Source organism: Trichosurus vulpecula, chromosome 9 (assembly GCF_011100635.1).
Source record: "Trichosurus vulpecula isolate mTriVul1 chromosome 9, mTriVul1.pri, whole genome shotgun sequence".
In the NCBI taxonomy this organism is placed as follows: domain Eukaryota; kingdom Metazoa; phylum Chordata; class Mammalia; order Diprotodontia; family Phalangeridae; genus Trichosurus; species Trichosurus vulpecula.
Window position 1 is genome coordinate 192,430,480 of NC_050581.1, and position 23,496 is coordinate 192,453,975.

The following is a 23,496-nucleotide window of genomic DNA, read 5'->3' on the forward strand; positions in this document are numbered from 1 at the left end:
TTATGTTGAACCTTCAGAAGACAAAGAGGGGGAGGCAGACATCCTAGCAGGATTCACCACAGAGAAGGGCAGTCATGAGTGAGTGGAGGGAGGGGCATTCTACTCACTTTTCCTTTTTGTCTTTGTCTCCCTGGGTACCTAACAGTCCCTGGCATGTAGCCTGCTAGAAAAGTGCTTTAGAATCTGTCTGAATTGATCCTCTCTCCTTGATATTCTTTCTGTGATGACTCTCTATCATCTCCTTTGATGACTCATCTCCCTCTTATGACCCCTTCAGAAGAGGAATCTCCTTAATTCCCCTCCCTGGCCCTCCTCTCTTCTCCCCTCGGAAGAGAGAAGGGGCATATGGGAGAGATGTTGCAAAGATAACATCAACAGGCCTTGGCAATAGTTTGGATTGTGCGGGGTAAGGGGTAGTGAGGAGTCCAGGGTGAGGCCTAGCTTGTGGGCCTGGGCTATTGGGAGGCTAGCATTGCCCTCTATGGTAGTAGAGAAGGTGGTGGGGTTGGGGGAAAGATCATGAGTTTTGTTTTGGACATATTGAGTTTAAGATGTCTACTGGACTTCCAGTTTGGGATTTGAAGGACTGTCGGCGAGGGGAGGATTAGCTTGGTCCTGTCTCTGTCCCTGGCATTGCTTCGAGGACCAAATGGAGAATATTTGAAAAGCTTGATATAAATGCTAGCTCTTATTTTGAGCTAGCAGGAACCTCAGAAATCATTTGGCCCCAACTCTTCATCTTAAGAGATGAGGAATCTGAGGCCCCAGAAGGTAAAGTTACCAGCCAGAGGTCAAGCAGCGAGTGAGCATCAGAAGTGGGATTCAAACCCAAGCCTTTGGGCTCCACTTGGTCCCGATGACTCCCTAAGAGGATGGAGGCAGACAGAATTGGAGACAATGGACTCCTTTATACCCATCCTAGGAAAGTATCCATCCTGATGTGCCCTGGTAGAGCCTCACACGAACAGCAGCAGGACGAGGAGGTCTTTCTCTAGGGCACAGGCTTTAAATCCATGACCTCTTTTGAGCCCCACAATAATACTGCAGGGACCAGGGGAAGGCAAAAAGGGAGGAAGGGGACAAGCACTTATGTAGTACCTATTGTGTGCTGGGTGCTTTACACAGATAGCACCTTATTGATCCTCACACCGATCTTACGGGATAGGTGCTGTTATGATCATTTTACAGATGAAACTGAGGCATAGAGAAGTTAAGTGACTAAGGTCACACAGCTGGTGAGGGTCTGAAGCTGCATTCAAATTCAGGTCTTCCTGATGCCTAGCCTAGTTTGCTAGCCATTGCGCCACCTTGGGGCCACAGGATGATTGTTGTTATTTTATATTTGGGGCCCCAAGGTGTTGTGCATTGCCCGTAGTCATCATGTCATAGATCACAGAATCACAGATTTAGAGCTGGAGGGATGTTAGATATCACGGACCTTCACTTTACAGACGGGAAATCTGAGGCCCAGAGAGATTGGTAAATAACAGGGTCAAGGCGTCTGTCTCCAAATCTGGCTTCCTTGAACCTGAACCACACCACCTTTCTTGTCCCTGCTAGGGTGTTATTCAGCTCTGAAAATGCGAGCCTGGCCTGTGCCATGCTGAGGAGCACTTTCATCCAAGTCCCATGACATGAAGGGCTCAGAAGGAGGGCCAACTGTTTCTAAGTCTCGTCCTACCACCCATGTTAGTCATTGGGTATCACATGTGCTTCCAAACAGAATGGCTGAAAAGAAGGAGATAGCCTCAGTCCTCTGGGAGAGAAGCTTCTCCATGTCCCTAGATATGGAGATACGGAGATATCCCAGAGGCAGGCTGAAGGTGACAGCAAACCAGGGTGGGTGCCTTATCTGTCCATCTTGGCCTTTAGGGGACCCAGGGAGCTCAGCACCCGCTACAGCTGGTCCAGGTGTCCACCAGGAAGAGATTTCAGGGGATGAACAGATGCCCACATCCAGGCTGTTTGGAAACCTGCTGATCCCAACCATCTGGCCACTGTAGTTTGATGAATTTGGGGGCCTTTATTAGCATGATTCATCTTGTGACTCTCATTTTAAGGGCCACTTTGCAGCATATCTGTATCCTGACATAGGAGAGCAATCAAGGTTGGCTTGGGCCAGGCCAGGGCTGTGGCGGGTAGCCCCCAGAAGGTCTCGCCTAGGCTTTGGAAAGTTTAGGTAGATGGCTTGCTTTTTGTATGACCTCTATTTTGGTTCTGTCCTATCTGCTGGCAGAGTTGAAAGTATTGTCCCCATCTTCCAAGGACCCTCCTCTTCTTTGTTTGACTTGTTGCCTTCTGAGGTTTTCTGAGCTCTTCTAGTTCTTACTAGTGTCCTGTAGGTTAAGGCAAGGCAGACAACAGGACGAATTTGACCCTGGACAACCCACTGCTCTTGGGTGACTTCCTCCCCATGCAACAATTTAGCCTGGAAACAGGAAGAACCTAAATCTTCCCCAGGAACTTTCTACCAAGACCATTATCCCTGTTTCCTGGAAACTGTAGACAATTTGAGGGTGGATAGAGTGCAGAAGGCAACCTCCCAAGTCTTCTGGGAGAAAGCATTCCACCATAGAAAGCACAGCCTTTCTAGTAACCCCAGACTCATTCTCTTCTAAGATAAGTCCAAGACCGCAGGGTAGCTTGAAGGTACCTTTCACCCTGGGGTGAAAGCAGGACTCTACGTACTTAAGTCAGTTCCCTTCTATGGGAAATAGAAACTATTATTATATTGTTATGAGTCTGGGGCAAGGTAGGACTCCCCACTGAGGGAGGATTGTATCATGTTTATAGGATACTGTGAGAACTTTGTATTTTCTGAATATTTTGGTAGAGAGAATAAAAGTAACGATAAAGTAAAGGCTTCTCTGTTCTCAATATGCAGTTTCCTCAAGTGCTTGTATGGGGAGCTGGGAACCCTTTTACTTACATTTGTAGAGACCTAAATATGAAGAAAATTGGAGCTGTATTCTGAAATTTCCCGGAGGAAAATCTGGGTGAGGGCAAAATGAGCTAAAGAGAGTATGATTTTGGGGGCTGCCCCGAGATTAAACCCAATCTATATAAACCCAGAGTTTGGGACACTGGGCCATAGCTACATAACACTTCATTGAAAAAAAAATTACACAGTATATTTTGGTGTTGTTTCTGGCATCTTTAAGGTGCCCATTGCTTTCTTCGAATCTTTTAAGTACTTGCTTCTCTGGGGTGGAACCTCAATATCTGGGGGAGCGTTTTCATTAGTTACCTGAGCCCTCCTCTAAGTGGATGAGAGCAAGGACTTTCCATTGGAATTTTGGGTATTGGTATCACCTTCAGAATCCTCACAGAGTTGTACAAGCCATGCTTACAACCAATGTGCTCTCCCCATCTCAAGAAATTGAGCCTGTTTTAAAATCACAACCTTAACGTCAAGGGCTATTTTGTCTAATATAGTGACTGGTTCTGTGGTCTTCCTAAGCTAGCTTTCCATCCAGGTGAAGAACTGAGGTGACGCATCACAACATACTTGAGTAACCAGTCAGGCTGGCACTCAGAATGGCACACTAGATGGGGTCTTCATTCTCCTCTTGTGGGAGGAAGGACAATCCTCCTCCTCCTCCTCCTTCTAGCCCTCCAAGGTAACCCCTGGGTCCCATATCCTAGAGACCTAAGGGTATGCACATGCAAACCACCTACCTTTTTCTTCAGGAGGGTATCTCTTCTCATTAGGGAGTTTTTTAGGAAGTAGAAAGCAGAGGGCTCCCCCAATCATGGTCGCCATTCCACAGAGAGTCGTAAAAATTTCTGACTGCTCCTGATCCAGGGCCTCAATCAGTAAGGTGCCAATGGCTCCCACGCTGTAGGCCAGAGACACGAAACCGAGGCCAACGGGCCTGCAGGAAGAGAGAGGCAGACCAACAGCAAATCAGTCCAGTGACGGGTCACAGAGATGACTGCCCCCACATGTTGACTACTGCCGGGGGACTGTTTAGAATCTGTGGCTGGTTACAGAAGTGATGGTGGCTAGTATTTGTATGGGGTGGTAGATTGAGTGGTTAGAGTACGGGGCCTCGAGTCAGGAAGACTCATCTTCCTGAGTTCAAACCTAGTCTCAGACACTTACTAGTTGAAGTCACTTAACTCTGGGCAAGAGTCTGGGCAAGTCACTTAACTCTGTTTGCCTCAGTTTTCACATGAGAGGAAATGGCAAACCACTCCAGTACCTTTGCGAAGAAAACTCCAGATAGGGTCACAAAGAGTCAGACCTGACTGAAAAATGACTGAACGGCAACAAGTATTTGTACGGCACTAGAAGCTTTCCAAAGAGCTTTATAGACATCTTTTTGTTTTTATCTTCATAACAACCCTGTGAGATGAGCGCTATTATTATCCTCTTTGCAGATCAGGAAACTGAGGCAGAGAGAGGTTAAGGGAGTTGCACTTCAAAGCCTGCCCTGGCAGTATTTGAATTCAGATCTTCCTGATGGTAGATCAAAGCACTATAAAACTACACAGGATCTACATAGGGGTCTTAAAGTTAAGGACTTTGGGCTTCTTGACCTTCCTCAAGGATTTTTCAGCAATTTGGTGCTTTGTTCAGATGGATTAGAAGCAAACACCCTCTCTCAATTCAGAGCCTTGGCTTTCCTTCCCCCCACTCCCAAGCTGCTACCAGATCACCTCAGCCTAGGCTCTTGAGAAGGTGAATGGTGGGGAACCATAGATTTAGAGCTGGTTTAAAAATCACCGCCATGTCTCAAACTGAATTCATTCTCTTTCCCCCAAACTCTCTCCTGTTCCTAACTTCCTTAATTACTATTGAGGACACTATCGCCCTCTGAGTTTGCCAGGCTCACCTCTTCCATGACACCCCCAGCTCCTCATTGTCTTTGTGAGATACAGTGCCCCCTCTCCTACCCAATCAGTCATCAAATCCTGTGGGTTTTACTTTTGTAATGTCTCTGGAATCCCCTCCCTGCTTTTCTCTTCTGCCTCTGCCACCCTTTGGGGCCTATCCTCATCACCTCTCACCTGGATCATTGGAATAGCTGCTGGTGGGTCTGCCTGGCTTAGGTCCACTCCTTCCCTAAAGGACAGTCTGACTATGTCACTCCTCTCGCTCTCTTTCAAGAAATGCCAGCATCTCTCCACTGCCTCCAGAGTCAAATACAAAATCCTTTGCTTGGTGTTCAAGGCTCTTCTCCCACTTTCCAAATTTCTTATATTTTGCTCCCAGTCTTGTGTGCTATACCCCAGTTAGGCCTCCCAGCTCCTCCACAAACTAGCCCCTCCATCTCCAATGCTGAGTATTTTTTACTGGCAGATGAGTTGCAGAAATGGCATTCAAACTCAATCCCCTGACTTCAGATCAAGTATCATGATGCCTCCCACCTTTGGGAAGGGATATAGCTGATATGAGATTTATGGGAAAGTTATGTTTGAGACCACCAACCCCAGTCTGGCTAGAGTCAGATGGTGATCCCTGCATTGACCACCTAGCTCCACATAATCCAGGGTTGCTAGCCGCCTCACTGCTACTGGCCATTTCCCAAATATCTGATCTGGGTTTGATCTAAGCCCCATCTGGGTCTGGGCCAGAGTCTGAGGATGGCTTGTAGTACCTTACTAGACACACAGTTTATTGCTTGGAGGTTAATAAATTTAATATAAAAATATAATATAATAAATATAAATAAAATAAATAAATTTAGAACTGAAAGGACTACTCACACACTTCCCCTGCCCCCCTTGTAAAGATGAGGAAGCTGAGGCAGAGACAGATGAAGTGACTTGTCCAGGGTTATACAGCTAGCATAGTGATTCCAACTCAGGTCTTCCTGACCCCAAGCCCAATGCCTTATCCATTGTTTCTGCTTCTCTGGTTTTTCCTCCCCTTTTACCCTTTAGGGATTTCCTTGCTTTTTGGTGACTCCAGAAGGCCCTTGGACCAGCCTGGAGTGAGGTTGGGCTACTAGGCTAAATATGGAGAATAAAAGGGCATTTATGGAGTAGAAGGGAGGAGCTCCAAGTCTGGGTCTAGTTTCACCATTTACTGGCCATTTGACTTGAGGCAAGGGACTTCATCTTCCTAAATTTCAACAGCCTCATCTGTAAAATGGGGACAGTTAATAATCTCTGCTTTACAGACCTCAGAAAGTTGGGCGGCTGCAATGGCGTGCTCTATAAATCTACAAGAAAGCATTTTGTCCCCAATAAATGGAGGAGATTGTTTGATTGCAAAGAGCCTAGTTCCCAGAGGCGCAGTGGATAGAACTTGAGCCTGGAGTCAGGAAAACCTGAATTCAAGTCTGGCCTTAGACACTTCCTAGCTGTGTGACCTGGGCGAGTCACTTCACCCTGCTTGCCTTTGTTTCCTCATCTGTAAAATGCTCTGGAGAAGGAAGTGGCCAACCGCTGCAGCATCTTTGCTGGGGGGTTCTTAAGGAATGCTTGTTGAATGGAATCAAATCATTATTATGAGAGAGTTAGGGAAATTCTGGGGACTTGGGCTCCCATGGTGTTGATGGGCCTACATCCCAACCAAGGTGTGGGAGAAAATCCGGAATAGGGTATGTGGGTGAAACCAGGAGGGTCAGAGAGTATCCTAAATGCCAACCACTCCCTCCAGTACCTGAGGCCAATGGGAAAGAGCTCAGCTGAGTAGATAAAGGATATGGTGCCCGCAGCAGACAGTCTGATTTGACTCATCGGGGCCAGAGTTATGGTGATGGAGTGTAGATCTGGAGGGAGGCAAACATGGGCACCCAGGTGAGCAGCTGAGCATGGCACATTGGTTCTCGCTTTGGGGGTAAGGGAACGTCTCAAACTATAGGACAAAGAAGGAATGGCATAGTAAATAGAATGCTGGTTTCAGATCCTTATTCAGTCACTTACTGTGTGACCATAGGCAAGTCACATAACCTCTCTGTGCCTCAGTTCACCTCTCAGCCATCATTTCTTTGTCTGACCTCCCAGCATGTGGTGACAACTTCAGCTACCATAAGATATGCCAACTTTTCCTGGCACTTGAATGATCTATTTCATGTGGATGAGTTACTGGACCACTCTCTGTCCCTCAAACAATAGGCACTTTCCTCTTCCCTGCCCCAGCCCCCACTCCTCACCAAGTCCAGTGCTCTTAGCCCCTACACCTTGGCTCAATGTGACTATTAGGAGAGAGTGGGGTGAAGAGTCTCACTTAATTGCTGAAGAAGTTTGGAAAAACCTTTGGTGATCGGGAGAGATTTTTTTTCTCTTTTTAGACAGGATCTTGTGACTTCGTGAAATCTTGGGAAGTCCCAGGCAGGAATGTCCCTCTACCAATGCAGTTCATCACCTACTTTGCAATGTCCGGTATTAGAGAGTTGCTTAGGGATATTACAAGGTTAAGTGACTTGCTCCAGACTCAAGCCCAGCTCTTTGAGATTCCAAAACCAGCCTTTTATCCAATAAGCTTCAGTAACTCCTAGAGGGCACCAGGTATTGGTGTGCTTCATTGGCACGGTGAAGGGTTACTGGACACTCTTCCTAGATTTCACTGTGTCTGCTTCTGGAATTAGGGATGGGGACTTTTGTGGGAGCTGGTGTTGGTGACAAGGACCCACTCTCTGGGTGGGCTTTTCTGACACTGTAGGTCAGCAGGAGCAGTATTGAAGAAGAGGGGTGAGTGAGGGAGCCACCATGGGAGCCAGACCAGAGAGGAGTGGCTACCACCACCTGCCATGACCTTCAACGATCGTCCAAGGCCCTGCTGGAGCTCAGGGACATAGCTCTTCAGGAAGGTAAGTGAGGAAGCATGGACTTTGGGAGAGGGCTGGCCATTGGAGCGAGTTCTGTTTGTCTAGGTATACTGGCGGTGGGGAGGGTAGGGAAGTACCAGGCATACATTCTCCAGGGTTTCCCCAGTTGAGGTCTCAAGCCCAAAGAGTGAGAAAATCCTCCAAAGTGAGAATGAGAGGCAGGATGAGGGAGTGGCTAGGACACTATGTGTGCGGTGAGGAAGACCGGAGAATGAATCCTCCCTCTGATCTTTGTCCCAAGGCAAAGCACTATCTTGCTTCCTCATCTTGAAAAAGGAGATCACGACGCCTGCCATGCCTGTTCCCAGGTTTACTGCGAGGCTCAAATGGGACAATGTATGGGGTGCATTTAGTGACAGAAATACTAGGGAATAATGACATTTTGTTGACATTAGTCGGTCCTATCGTTCAGTCATGTCTGACTTTTTGTGACCCCATCGGAGGTTTTCCTGGCAAAGATGCTGGAGTGGCTTGCCATTTCCTCCTCCAGCTTATTTGACAGATGAGGAAACTGAGGCAAACAGGCTTAAGTTGCCCAGGGTCACAGAGCTAGTGAGTGTCTGAGGTCAGATTTAAACTCAGGAAAAGGAGTCTTTCGAGCTCCAGGGCCAGCACTCTGTGCACTATGGCGCCACCTAGCTGCCACAACCACAATAATGCCTACTCTGGTTTTACTGTGAGGCTCAAACGAGACAATGTATGTAAGGTACATTTAATGACTTTAAAATTCGGTGTAATTAATGCTACCCAGTAAATTATTATTTACTATGTATTTTATTGTGTACAACATATATAAAGTAGCAAGCTTCAATCTATTATATAAATTTATAACAAATATTTTATATACCGTTGTTATGTGCTTTATATACAAACAGGAAGACCTGAGTTCAAATCTGACCTCAGATACTTACTAGCTGTGTGATCCTGAGCAAGTCACTTGATACGTTTGTCTCATTTTCCTCATCTGTAAAATGATCTGGAGAAGGAAATGGCAAACCACTCTAATATCTTTGCCAAGAAAACCCCCAGTGGGTCACAAAAAGTCAGACATGACTGAAAACACCCAAACGATAACAAATATATACACACACCTATCTTTAACAACCTCTCCCACCAAGGCTATATGGTTACTGTGCCTTTAAGAGAGAATAGAATCTTGAGGGATGGGGCATTTAATTGTCATTCTAGAGAGAACTGCTCGTTATTCCTAGAGCCTGAGTGAGGTAGAGCTAGCATTTATTTTTTAAAAATTTTGCGCATTGCATCCAGCAAGGAAACTGAGTCGTCAGACAGCTAATTAACAAAACTGAGTACAGTCATGAAAAGCCAGAGAGGAGACGTTATTCAGAAGGAAACCGTAGCTGACTGAGACAAATCCTGCAGCGGTCCAGAGGACTGAGGACTGAGAAAAGTCCATTCAATTTGGCACTTCAGAGGTCAATGGCGAGTCAACAAATCAACAGGCCTTTAGCAAACACCTACTATGTGCCAGGCACCAGGCTTAGCACTGAGATTTGCCCTCAAGGAGCATATATTCTAATGGCGGAGACACAGAAAGCGCTATAGACAAGCCAAGATATATAGAGGGCATTTTAGACATCATCTCAGATCAAAGACATTGGCATTTAGTAGGGATCAGGATGCAGAAGCTGGGATTTTAGTTCAGACTTGAAAGAAACCAGGAAACGTTGGGAAGTTGGAAGGGAGGAGGGAGGGCACTCCAGGCATGGCAAACTTTAGAGAGAGCACCTTTAGGTGAATGATAGCATCAGAAATCAGGTTAGGGGTGGGGTCAGAAGACAGAGAGAAAAGAGAAAATGTAGGCAAGGAGTCTAGAGAGGACAGACAGAAACTAGATGGTGAGCATGGGACCAGCAGAGCCCAGATCATTCCCCAGCTTTATGATATCACCAGCCATAACAGGAGAGGAGGATTAGGAGGGTTGATGGGAACCCCCAGAAAATGCAGGAGGTTGACCTCTCAGAAGAGTGAGCAGGGCTGGAGGTGCTCAGGTAGGAGGGTATTTGTGGAAGATGGGAGAGCAGTACCGTCAGGGGTGAAGGCATTGAGTAGGCATGTGAGGCCCCCCAGTAGAAGAGTAAAGGCTTGGCTACTTCTCCTCCCAGCTTCTCCATGATGATGATGATGCAGGAGAGACGGGCAGGCAACTCCACCAGTCTGAAGACTAGGTCAGATCCATGAACGTTTGTCGGAAGTTTCTGCAATTGGGAACTCAGTCCGATATAGCCGAAACCGATGGAGAACCTGGGATCCGTAGAAGCACGGCCTCAGAGGAGGATCCCCTACCAGGTTCTGTGCTCCCAGGGCCTACATCAGAGTGGCCCATCTGTCTGCCCACTTGGAAAGGCAGCAGAGGACCCGAGTTTGAATCCTACCCCTGCTGTTTGCTATCTGATGTTGGGGAAGTCATTTTCCTCTTCTAGAAAATGAGAGGATTGGCCAACTCAGTGGCCTCTTAAGATTTCTTCCAGCTGTAAATGGATGATCCTAAGAGAAGAAGATTCTTGTAGATTTGGAGATGATGATGAAATGACGTTAGCACTGATCTGTTTCTTTAATAGAAAGGTGGGTTGCTGTAGACTAAAGGCCATTTTTGGAGTTAAGAAGACCCAGGTTCAATTGTAGTCTCTCACTAGTATTTCTGAGTGACTCTAGGGTATAGTATTGAGCAGGTTTCTTCCTCTCTCTGGGCCTCAATTTTGTCATCTGTAAAATGGGGGAGTTGGAATTGATAGCCTCTGGGGTCCCTTCTGGCTCTAAATATATGACCCTCTCTCTCCATTTCTCAGCATTCCAGGTGACTCCCTAGGACTTTAAGCTGTAGACTACCGATCCATTTGGGTGTGGGGGGTTAATATGTGGGAGTTTCCTAGGAGCAATGAAACTGGACCAACATCTTTTTTCTTGACTATTGCTTTTCCTGGTGTTGGGGAAAGAAGGAGCTTCTCAGCAAGTCAGCAGTTAGATCCCAAAGACTTCTTCCTGTTCTGGAGGATTGCAGACTCTCTGGATGGGGCTGTCTGGGCCTGCCCTTTGACCCACAAGGCCCTGGGGAAGGGATTTAAGACAAAAGGTCAGAATGGGACTGAGTATGAAGGCTGCTGGTCTAGAAGTCCAAAGCCCAGGGTTCTACAAACTTGACATGCTCTTGTGCCAGTCATTTGCCTGGGGTAGGCCAGCAAGGGTGTCAAATGAGGAGTCAAGGATTCTGGATGTGAATCTCTGTTATGCCACTAATCTGTGTGGCCTTGGGCAAGTCACTGAATTTTGCTGGGTTTTAGATTCTTCCTTTAAAAAATGAGGGAATGGAACCAAATGACCTCTAAAGATTCTCCCTCTGGGCCTTAGCTTCCTCACTTGTAAAATGCCAAGGGCCATGAGATCACAGGTCTAGTCCCGGAAAAGAACCCAGAGGTTACCTAGGTCAATCCTCTCCTTTGACAGATGAAGTCTAGAGGGTCCAGTGACTTATCCAAGGTCATATAAATAGGAAGCAATAGCCAAATAATCTCTAAGGTCCAACTTCAGCATTCTGTGAAATGGGAGCCTGGCCAGGGAGGCCCAGAAAAGTGTGAGCGGCCCTTAATAAATGTTTATCGACTGACTGATTGACGAGTGTACTGGATCAAGGAAGAGGGAAAATAGGGTTGCAGAGAAGGTTTGGGGACTAACCCGCCTGAGCTGGAGAGAACCTGAGACCCGCTCTCCTCCCTTACCCAGCTCTGTCGTTTCTGAATTGTTATCCTCTCTTCCCTTGTAAATATTCTTGATCAAGGTTGCCAAGGGAAAGAGGGAGTGGCTGCTGAGTCTGGGCATCTCCTTCCAGCAAAGGGGCAGAAGAAAGGCTGATGCATGGGCTCCTAGAGCTGGAATGAAGCTCAGAGGCTACCTGATCCAACTGTCTCTATTTTACAGATGAGAAACGGAGGCCAAAAGATGTGAAGGAGGAGGATTTGAACCCGGACCCTTTGCCTCCAGATCTTATGCTCTTGCTGGTACACCACAGTGAAATACTTGCCCAAGAGTACTGGGGTCAGCATTTGAACCCAGGTCCCTTGACTCTGAAGCTAGTGTTCTTCCCACCGTATCAGGCATTCTGCTGGGGTTAAGGGTAACCATTCATTAACTCCAGGGGTCAAGAAGCTGAGTTAGGAATCAAGAAAGTTGGGGGTGAGGTAGGGGTCAGGGTCAGGGCTGAGAAATGGGGAAAGAGGAAACTCTGGGCCCAAAGTCAAGAGATCTCCCTGACAGTTGAGAGGTTGCTGGGGCCTTGGGCAGTCTAACAAAGCCCAAAAGCCCGGTCAGAATCCTTTCTAGAACATTGGAAGAGCACAGAAGGGCCTTGGAGAACATGTGGTCCAAATGACCTCATTCACGATAAGGAATGCAAGTGACTTATTTGAAGGATCCTAGCAAATTGGCGTGAGTCTAGAGCTACACAGATGGCCTCATTCCCCCTCTTCTTTCTCCTTTCTTCCTTTTCCTCTTTCTTCTCCTTCTCCCTTTTTATTCCTCCCTCCTTTCTTCCTATCACCTCCTCTTGCATACTTTTCCTTCTGCTCCTGTTTTCCTCATCCCTTCTTCCTCCTCCTTCTTTTTGGTTCCTCATCCCTCCTTTCTCTCCTGTGCCTCCTCCTTCTCTTCTTCATCTCTTCTTCCTGCTTTTCCTCCTTTTTCTCCAGCCTCCTTTTCTTTCCTCCTCTTTCATTCTTCCCTATCCCTTTCACCTTCTCTGCTTCTCAGGGCCTGAAGGATTCCCAATTCCTCTTTCCCCAAACTTCCCAGTCTGTTTTCCTAACATCTCTCCAGGATGCCCAGAGCTTTCTCTTTTTCTCCCTTCTACCCAAAGAATGACAGGAAAGTATTACGTTCCTCCTATTGGGAATCTTCCTGATTCAAGGGAGTCACGTATTTTAAAAGCAACAAGAACATACCACACATAGCTCAGGATCATGTCTACCTTCCTTAGGTGAGGTGTTTGCAGGATATCCAGGACTGTTCCATAAGTGGATCTTCTCACTGGTCAGCTGTAAGAAGTGCAGGCAAATAAGGCATTAAAGATCCTGGCTTGCCCTTCTGTGCCTCTCCTCTCTTCCCAGTTTTCCTCTGCTAGTAGGGATCTTCATTCACAAAGTCACTCGACAAACATTTATCAAGTGCATACTATGTCCAGGCACTGTAAAAATAATCAATCCATCCATTTGTCTGTCCATCCATCCATCCCTCTGTCCATCCATTTACCCATCTACCCATCCATCCATCCATCAATCTACTTCCTCTCCTCTCACTCTCCTCTAAACTCCCTGTGGTCTGGCTTCCAACCTCGTTCAACTGAAACATCTGTCTCCAAAGTTACCAATGGCTTCTTAATTACCACATCTAATGACTTGTTCCCAATCCTTGTCCTTCTTGACCTCTCTGCAGCCTTTGTTGGTCACTCCCATCTCTTGGTTTTGTTACATTCCCCTCCTCCCTGTCTGACTATTCCTTCTTAGTCTCCTTCCATGGGCCTTCGTTCGTGTTCTGCCTAGTGACCAAGGGCATCCTCCAGGGTTGTGGCCTGATCCCTTTTCTCTTTTCCATCCATACTCTCTCTCTCTTACTTGGTGAGTCTCTCTTCTGAGATGTAGCCCCATATCATCTGGTGCTGTAGACCATATATAAATGGCAGCTCTTCTTATGATTCCCCAAAGGGAGTGGCCTCTACTGTATACCCTGTAAAATCTCTTGACATCTGTAAGGCCATAATGTATACTTAGACAAACAAAAGACCCAACACTGACCATATCTGAGTGAGCATGTCTCATCTGCAAGCCTGAGGCCCGTGCCTCTCTACCAGGAAGAGGAGAGAGAGAGAGAGAGAGTGAGAGAGAGAGAGAGAGAGAGAGAGAGAGAGATGTTTCATGAGAAGCCTGCCTGTAAAGCCAATACGTTACCCATAGAAGCTGCTACGAATATGCATATTTATTACATGGTTGGTTCACAAAATACAATAAACTCTCTTCCTCCAAGACAAAACCAAAATACTTACTTGGAACATTCCTATTAGGATGCCAGAAGAAAAGATTTAGCAAGGTACTTGTCACCAATCCAGGGAGTACTGACATCTTAAGCATTCTTTAAGTTCCCCTAAGCAAGCAAGTTCCTCTAGGCAAGTTCCATTTCTCTTTCCACCCACACCTCTCCCTCCAAGCAGCACAATATATACTGTTTCCAATCAAAGCATTGGATTGGTTTAGTGCTGAGAAGCTTGGAAATCAGAACTTATTTGGAAAGGTGTGGAAATCCCTGTGGCCCAGAGCCTAATTGGATTGGCTTCAGGGCTCCAAGTGAGGCCTATTAATGGGTGAGGAAGATCTTATATCCCATTTTTATAAAAAGTGCTTAGCAGGGGGCTAGGCATGTATAAAGGCTTCTTTTTCCTTCCCTTTCCTCTACTCCCCCAAACAATCAGATTCATTTGATTCTTCTGTGTAACCCCTGTAGCACCAGCAATAGAGCCAGACTCCTGCTGTGTGTAAGACATGGTGCTGAGTGGTGGGGTTATAAAGATAAAACCTCTGCGTGCTCTCAGAGAACTACTAGGAAGTGATCACTCAGGGTCATAGACTGATGCTAGAAAGGGTCTCAGAGAATATTGAGTCCCATCCTCTCATTTTGCAAATGGGGAAACTGAGGCACAGAGAGATCATGATCATAAGATACAAAACCACAGATTTGGAGCTAAAAGGACCTTAGGAATCATCCAGTTCACTGCACTCCCTATTTCACAGACAGATAAGGAAATTGAGGCTCAGAGTGGTTAAGTTGCCCAAGGCAACACACCTAGTCTTCTTGACTTGGAGTCCAATGGTCTCTTCCCTAAACTACAGAGACAACATGCAAGCAACAATGCACAAGCAAGCTACAGGTATGATAAACTGGAGATAGTCACAGAGAGAAGGTGCCAGCGTTAACAGGATAGAGAAAGGCTTCCTGTAGAAGGGGGCTTTTATTTGGGACTTGCAGGAAGCTAGGAGGCAGAGATGAGGAGGAAGAGAGTTTCAGGCATAGGAGAGAGCCACTGAAAATGCTCAGAGCCAAGAGACGAAGTGCCTTGAGTGAAGAGCGGCAAGGAGGCCAATGTCTCTGGATCTCAGAGTCCATGGAGAGGAGGAAGGTGGAAGAAGACTGAAAGGTGAGGAGGGAGTCAGGTTATGAAAGACTTTGGACACCCAACAGAGTATTTTGTATTTGATCCTGGAGGCTATAGGGAGCCACCGGAGTAGGGGAGTGACATGGCCTGACCTGTGCTTTAAGAAAATTGCTTTAGTGGCTGAATGGAGGATGGATTGGAGCGGGGAGGGACTTGGGGCAGAAGAATCACTAACAGCTATTATTGCAATCAAGACCTGAGGTGATGAGAGCCTGTATTAGGTTGGATATGGGATTAGATGGTGTGAAAGCCTTCAGGGGCTTTTTTTTACAAACCCAGGCATTCATAAACCTCACTAATCAAGCAATCAACTTGTCAACAAACATTTACTAGGTGCTGACCCTAGGGATATAAGAAGAAAGTGAGAGAGCCTTTGTCCTTAAGGGACTCCCATTCTGCCAGAATGTCTCCCACCCTACCTGACATACATCTCCAGCATCTTGTCCTACTGCTTGCTTTCCTAGACTTTCTTCTTCATCCATTCTGGCTAACTCCTTTTCCTGGGAGCGCTGCTTGTCACTTCTTGACTTCATTCCTCATTTCATTCTGGAATTTCCCAGTCCTAATTTCACATTGTGTCCATCCTTCAAGGCCCAGCTTCCCCCATGAAACCTTCCTTTATAGCTCTAGCTCACTACGACATCTTCCTCCTTTCAATTAATAGCAAATTATCATTAAGAAGAAAAGAGCAGCCCACATTGATTTAGTGTTCTATGGCTGGCGAGGCATTGTTCTCAGTACCACTTGGTGAGCTAGATAGTGCCAATGTTGTTAGCTTCATTTTATAGGTCAGAAAACTGTACCTCAGAGACTCGCCTGTGGTCAAATATTAAGTGGCCAGTAGGGACTATTGGTCTTTTTTGTCTTGTAGACAAAGAGTGAGGTTTTCCTCTGATTGGGTCATAGCTCAAAAAGCAGCTGTGGAATAAGGACTGGGAATTGGCCTTGGAATCAGGAAGGCTTGGGTTCAAGCCTTCTGCCTCTAACACATACTAGCTATGTAACCCTTAGAAAGTCACTTAACCAGCTAGTGCATAGCCAGCTTACAAGACATGTGTTACAGAAGAAGGCCTGATCTTCATTGGCATAGGGAGTTTCCTATACGATGGAAATTGCAGTCTACTAAACAAAAAGGCACAGTGCCAAAGTTGGATTTGCTGCTGACAGATATACCTTATGAAGGGAGTTCCGGACAGCTATCTGACTTAGGGTTAGAAATTCCCAAGCTTCTCTCTGGTTTAAAATGAAAATGAATTTGAGGTAGAACAAAATTCAAGTGATGGAGACATGAGTCTCCCTTCACTTTGCTTTCACTCTTTCCTTCATATCTCTCAGCTACAAAGCTCCATATCTGATGCTTCATTTTAGACAGCACAGAGAACTCTTGTCCTTCCACAGTGTTTTTTGTTTGTTTGTTTTTGGTCTGTCCTATCATTTGGCAGGAAACCCAGTATGCCTTGAAGGCAGAGGCCTGTGTCTTATTCACCTTTACCCCCAGGGCCAAATACTGAACAAGATACTCTGTTCCTAGCCGCTACTCATTAAATTTCTGCTGGTTGATGGATGGAAAGTTCAGAACAACACAAGCTTGTTGTTCTGCCAACTGCCAATGATAGTTACTCTCTACCAGGGTAAGATGGGTGATTCAGGGTACCAAAAGTTTCCTGTTCTCCTTCCCTCTCTCTTCCTTACTCATCCCACCTCTAGGTACAGGAATATGTCTCATCTCCTTCCTTAGTGCTTTCTGGACTACCTAGCTCAGGGACCAAGATGGGGCGGTATAGAAGCCCCATGTGATACATTCCAGGATGGCTAGAGGCTCAACCGTATGCCCTCCATGAATAGGGATGGAGGCAGGAAGTTTAATGAGGAGGCTCAGATCTGGGCAGGCAGCTTACCTGCTGGAGGAGCTCAGGGAGTATGGTTCTTTTATTGACAGAGGCTGCCCTGCATAGAACAAACTTGGCCTTTTCCATTCTTCCTCTCATCATCAGCCACAGTGGGGACTCAGGAAGTATCCTGTGGAGGGTGTGCAGGCACTAAGGTCTTCCTGACAGGGAGTCAGGGAATGCTTCTCTCCACCTAGGCCTGCTTCTTATCCTTTCCCCATCTTCCCTCCCCTTTGAGGACAGCTATCCCAGGGTGCTGGTTCCCTCTCACCTTGGTCTTTATGGGAGTGATAAAGTGAAAAGCCTCTGGGCCACTCTGCGACACAGGGAAGGTATCCTCTCAGGGGAAAGGGAACTATATTGCCAGGTCAAGCTAATGCCAACAAGGACTCTTGCTCAGGGCTCTGGAGGTCCTGAGCCCCAAGTCCCAACTCTAGCTTGGAATGGTTTCCCAGCCTGGTCTAAGCTATCTGTGATACAAACCTAGGAAAAGTATAGATTCATGGGGGGTAGGGAGGAGGGGAAGGGAGGGGGTGCCAGGGAAACCCCAGAGAAAAGGGGCTGTCTCTGGGGTTAGAGGGCCTGGGTTCAAATCCCACCTTTGTCTAAGTCATTTAGCCCCTTTAAAACAGTTTCCTCATCCGTAAAATGAGGGGATTAGAATAGATGGCCTCTGAGGTCCTTTCTAGCTGTAGCTCAATGATCCTAGACAAGGTCTAGAAAGGTTGCTAGCCCAGCCATGGAAAATCCTGGTCCATGGACCTGAGTCCTAGCTGAAAGCAGGCAGGGGCCTGATAGAATTCTTGGCCCTGCCTTCTTCCCCTCTTTAGTTGGTATCTGGGGTTGGGGGGGACACTGAGCGGGGCACTGAGAAGATGATGAGCAAGAAGAGGAGGAGGGTACTTAGGGAGGGAGGTGGAGACAAAAAAGGAGAGGTTGTCTGGATAGGGGGCACAGATAGGACTCCAACCTCCTCATTTATGACAGTTGCCTTTCTGTCCCTCTGGTAATCTCAGAGGTGGTATATCCCTTCATCTTCTTAGGTGGATGAGATTTTCTCTTCTGAATGTCTACCCTTTCCCTGCTTCTCACTGCAAGAGCATGAGGACTCAAATCTCCCTCAAGAATTGGTCTGTTCTTTCTGCTGGTCCTCCCTTCCCTCTGTACCCCTGGAGCCCCTCACCAGATATAGGAGACCAGGAAGATCACCGGGGTACTTCCAGCCAGCTGGAATAGTCTCCAGTGAGAGATGGAGTAGGCCAGAGCAGAAAGGATCAAGAGGCCCAGAACAAAGAAGCAGTGTGCCAGGACGATGGCGTGGGCTCTTTGGGAGATGACCAACCATTCTGTAGCTGGAGGAAGAGTTCATAAGAAGCCATCATTGGGGCTGTCATTTCCTCTGCAGCTTTGGCCTCCCTCAAACCATGTTCTGGTGGGTGTCACAATCTGCAGCCTCCCTTAGTTTTCAGACCTGCAGGAATGGTCTTTGGAAATCAGAATCCACATGGGTTAGTGGTTAGGACTGTGCTCAGGGTGGTCAGATGGGATTAGGATTGTATCCTTCCAAGATCCCCACCCTATCCAGGTCCAGGCATCACTTACCCTCTAGGAACTAGGAACCCTAAATCAGTCCTCCATCCCATTCCAGTCTGCCCATCCCATAACGTTGAGAGGATCGGCTGAGTGCCGCCTGCCTTAGAACTGGGACCAAGGGGCCCATCTGGTCAAGGCAGCAGCCAGCAGAGCAGAGAAGCTCAGGTCAGAAGCAGCAAAGGCCTTGGTCTATTTCCAGAAGCCAAAGGATCATAGATGTAGGGCTGGAAAGGACCTCAGAGGCCATTGAGTCTGGCCCCTTTATCTCTGATGCTTTGTGTTTCAGACACTGGATTTGAAATGGAGGGACCTGACCTGGTCCAAATGCCGCTAAGTAGCCGTGTGATCTTGGGAAAGTCACTTAACTTCCGTGAGCCTCAGATTCTGAGAAATTAAGGAATTAAACTAGGAGACTTCTAAGGTCCCTTTCAGCTCTTAGACACTGAGCAAAGCTGGCCCTGAATTATCTAAGTTAAAACTCGCATCCTTTCTTATCTTTCCTTTCTGTCAATAATTGGTAAACTGCAATAGAAAAATGTGATGGGCATTGTCAGTCTGAATCACTCTCATGCCATTTTTCATGTGGTAGTGACCTTTGTGAAGATTTCTTCGGGTATTTATTGGACTTACAAAACATATGAGTACAAAAAATAAAAAAAAAAAACCAATATCCCAAGGTGTCTCTGGGGGAGAGCTAAGGATGAGGATGAGAGGCTAACTGGGGGTGCCATATATCTATCTGAGATGGTTCTGGAGAAGCCTTGTGGGTCAAGGGTATGAAAGGACAGACCCAGGAATGTGCTGCTCCATGTAGCAACTTGGTATGTTTGTTTGTTTGTTTGTGAGGTGGGGAATAGTTTACTGTCTCTTCATTGAAGAGCTGGGGGGCTGAAAGTTCCCTTCCTGAGAACCACGTGCCTCCCCCACCCAGTGGATCCTCCTTAGTTTCTCCCAGGTGGAAAGGGGAAGAGGCCAAGGACCCCACTCTTTCCTCCTTGGGAAGCCCTCCCCCAGCCTGGGGGGGTCTTACCTAAAGAGACACTGCTTATTGCATAACCCATGATGGCTATGCCAGTGCCAAACTGGAAGGTCTTGTAGATGCTGAAGCTGGGCACGAAGGTTGTACCAAATCCAAACACAGCATAGAACATCAGCATTGTCAGAATGGTTTTATAGCAGCCGATCCTACAAGAAAGAGGGTCAGGAAAGAGTTCCAGGAGGTTTCCTAGTCTTCCATCAGCCCTGTCCAAGCTCTGAAACAGCTACATGCCCCAAAGAATGGAACTGGAGTCGTTAGCCACAGGGTACCACCCCCATTTTTTTAGAGATTTCACCACACAAGCTACCATCAATACTAAAATATTAATGTAAGCAATAATTATACTGTGTCACAGCAAACAACATTCTATGGGATTCACAGATTGGGCTTAACAAAACTCCAAAACAGTAAGAAGTGAATTCAAATAATGAAAACAATACCAATAATTTTTTTTACGCTTATACACCCAACTAAGCAAAATCACTCCTAAGGCATTTATGGATAAAGCTGGAAGGAGTACAACAAACAAAAAGATGGAAAAGATGTGCAACACTCTATTCACCATCAAGCACGGTGGCACTGCCACACTCAGAATCTAACATTATAGTCTTGGATGAAGAAGAAGAAATGGAAATGGCACTGAAAAAGAAGACGGGTGTTAGAAATACGCTTGGCACAGAAATTTAGGTATCAAGGATAATTTATTATTGAGGAATCCAAAGGAGTTGGGCTTATGTTCCTGGCCAGGAGTGGGCTTCACTCTTCTTTGGGAAGACGAAGCAATGAATACAGAAGTGAGAGCAGCTTTATACCCTTCTTTGTTCAAGTTGACACTTAATTATTCTGTGGAAACCTAACTTTTACCAATCTCTCACAATGGGAAAAGCACTTGGACTTTGACTGAGTGCTGGAGACAATACAATTTCATGGGAAGTGAGTGACCAATCCTTAAAACATTTGATGGAAGGGGAAGATACTAGAAAAGTCTCAGACCTTATTTTGAAATGCCGAAAAAAGGAAACCAAGAGAAGATCTTTGACTACTGACCCACACCCACATTTGAGAAGGGTGTTAGAAAGGAACAGGCAAGCTTTTACAAGCAACATTCCATGGTAGGATATATTTGAGGATTAAAGGATCTTATATATAGAGTTGGAAGGGACCTGAGAAGTCACCTAGTCTACCTCTCTCCTTTTTTTTTTTTAAGAGAAAACAAAGTAAATTTATTCTACAAACCTTGCAAGATTCGGGCACACCTCCATAAGGGAGGAAGCGAGGTAAAAGGGAACCTGCCTTAATTTAGTCTTAATGAAAAAGATTCCCACCCACCTCTATCCCTTCTCACCATTGGCTGGGGGGTAGGCTTACAGTCTAGGCGAGAAAACTACACAGAGGACCAAGACTGATCCGGTTCATTCAGGTTTTTCCCTATCAGAGCTCAACTGCCAAGGTGGCGTCTAAAAGTCTAGAAGAAATAGGGTGGGGGGAAGGAGAGACCCTTCCTGGAGCAGAGAACAAATAGCTCACAGGAAGTTCATTATCTTCTAACATCTGAGAGAGGGGAGGTGGGGAAGGGCATGCCTTCCAAAATTACAAGGCCAAATCCCAAAACCTCTCCATTAGACACACCCTGTGAAGTCTTCACAATTATCCATCCCATGCAGTCCCCCCTCTTCTTATACTAATCTGATGACTTCACACATCATTGCTGATATAAGTTGCATCCCCATTACCCTTTTCTAAGGTTTCCATTCCTCAAAATCTCTGATGCATTGGCAAATCAAAGGGGGCAGTCCCCTTTGTAAATACAGATACAGAGACCCAAAGGAAAACAATGATGTAATTGTCCCTTTAAGATTCAAAAAGTCTTTTCCTGTATAGCTGTCAAGCAGGGAGCATCAAGTCTTCTGGTCCTTGACATTTGCTCTCAGCACAGCATCCCAGCAGCTTCCTCTTGTCTTCTTATAGGAACCAGCTTTCTGCCCATTCTCCTACAAGAGTAATCTTAGCACAATTTTAAGTTACCATTTCTAATCCTTATAACCCTGATCATTTTACAAATTCAAAATTGGAACCTTGACCAACTGTTCTGTTTAAGAAATTCACATCAGAACCCAGTTTCTTACATTTTACATTCACTCATTATTAATTTCCTCACCAGGAGGATGATATCCCCCTTAAGGAATTAACAGGCTCCAGCACATACATAAACACATTAAATAACCAATTTTTAACACAGTACATACAATATCATAAACTTTTGTCATGCCATGTTTCTTTGATGGCATTTACAGAATAAGTCACAAGCCATTCTTCTTTTAACATTACTAATTGTAACAAAGCTTTAGACAAGCTTGATATTAACCAAATAGCAAAATAATATTCTCACAAGCCCTTGACCTAATTGTCTCCATACCATTCCTGAAAAAAAACCTAACTTATATACGGACCTATGCAAAAATGCTACTCCCAGTCCTATAGTAATCTAAGATGTTCCATAATCAATAGATTTTAATGGATTTTTTTTACTGTACTTACAAAACCCCCTGATTATTGTAATTTGCCACCAAGAGAGCAGGGACTCAGAGTAAGGGGACCATATTTTCCCCAGCTTCCTATCAACTCCAGGCAGAAGTTATGTCAAACTGCAAGCTGCATTGAGCCAGGCTTAGTCTGCCAGGTTTCAATTAAGCCATCAGGTCACAAGGGTCCTACCTCAGCACAAGCTGAACAGTTGCCCTCTCAACTCTGCCAAGAAATCATACCTGCAGCTCATGCTTGCCCTCCCACAGGGCTGCTGTCATCTTGGATCAGCCTTCCTTGATACTCACAACTGGAGTTAGGCTCAGAAAAACTGTCAGTTAACAGTCCCATTAAGTCTTCGAATGGCAAGATTGAGCTAATATAATCTCACATTGCTTCAGGAACATCCTTAAAACTAGCTTTAAATAGCTTGCTTGCATTTCCTCCCTTATTCATAAAGTCTTCCTATTAAGATCATAAGTTATTGCTCTAACACATTTGCATCAGTTTCTCTTCTATTTTCCTATTCTTCTCTAATTATGCCTGATCTGAAAGAATTGAACCATATAACTTTATCTTTATGTTTTAGACAATGGAATGATTTCCAATCCACCTTTAACTTTTCCCATCAATACAGAAATATTCTACAACTTATCTCTCCTAAAGAGACTTACATTGAAATTCTTTTTCCTAAACTGAAGATGTCTCTGATTTAGTTCCAGTGATTAATTACACTATTTGTATTAATATCTAATTGCTTTTATATCACTTTAAAACATCTAAGAACTCTATCTCACATAGACACAATATAACTTTAAAATCCCAGCCTTAGTCTATGGGATAATGATTCAACCTTACATTTGTCATAAAACTTCTTTTCCCTTTTTCCCAAATTATTCCCATTAATACTTTAGAAACCATATTATCTTTCATTTGGCTATACAAGAGTACCAATATAACCAGTCATTTGATTTCAACAACAAGATTTCACATATTTGCATTTATCCAATTTTCCATAATTCCCCATAAAATCAACTTCTTTCACAATGGTAACAGATTCTGGCAGATAACTTCCCTTTTGTCACTACCTGCTTATTTCTGATTAAAGAGATCTGCCACATCATCTCCCCCTGAGGGTGGGTTCTTTCCCATCAGATGGCAAGCTTCACTAATAAAAATTGTATCCTTAAGACCCACATCCTCCTCGAAACCTAATCTTATCCTAAAAACCTATCACTTTTGCTGACTTTAAAAAGCCAGGTTTGGAGCCTTCTGACCCCTACTGTTCTTTCTTTCAGTAAAAACTCAAATCTCAGTAATTGTTGCCCCTCCCCCTTTCGACAGGTGGGCAAAGGTAGAACTCTTTCTTCTTATTTAAACTAAGGGGGGGATGAGTAAGGAATGCAGACTGCCTCCTTACTCAAAAATGTAGAATAAGACATTGAATGGGCCTTT

The 23,496-nt window shown here is 45.5% G+C and overlaps 1 protein-coding gene across 1 annotated transcript in view; it reads right to left on the reverse strand.

Annotated features, from left to right (window-relative positions):
- LOC118832326 (solute carrier family 22 member 14-like) overlaps nt 1–23,496 on the reverse strand; it is a 43,740-nt gene that overhangs the window by 8,240 nt on the left and 12,004 nt on the right. Inside the window, 9 exon segments of the mRNA XM_036739684.1 lie at nt 782–864; nt 3,679–3,875; nt 6,599–6,722; nt 9,830–9,907; nt 9,910–10,046; nt 12,737–12,817; nt 16,885–17,016; nt 18,070–18,238; nt 19,510–19,664. Of these exon segments, the coding sequence (XP_036595579.1) occupies nt 782–864; nt 3,679–3,875; nt 6,599–6,722; nt 9,830–9,907; nt 9,910–10,046; nt 12,737–12,817; nt 16,885–17,016; nt 18,070–18,238; nt 19,510–19,664 (1,156 nt within the window).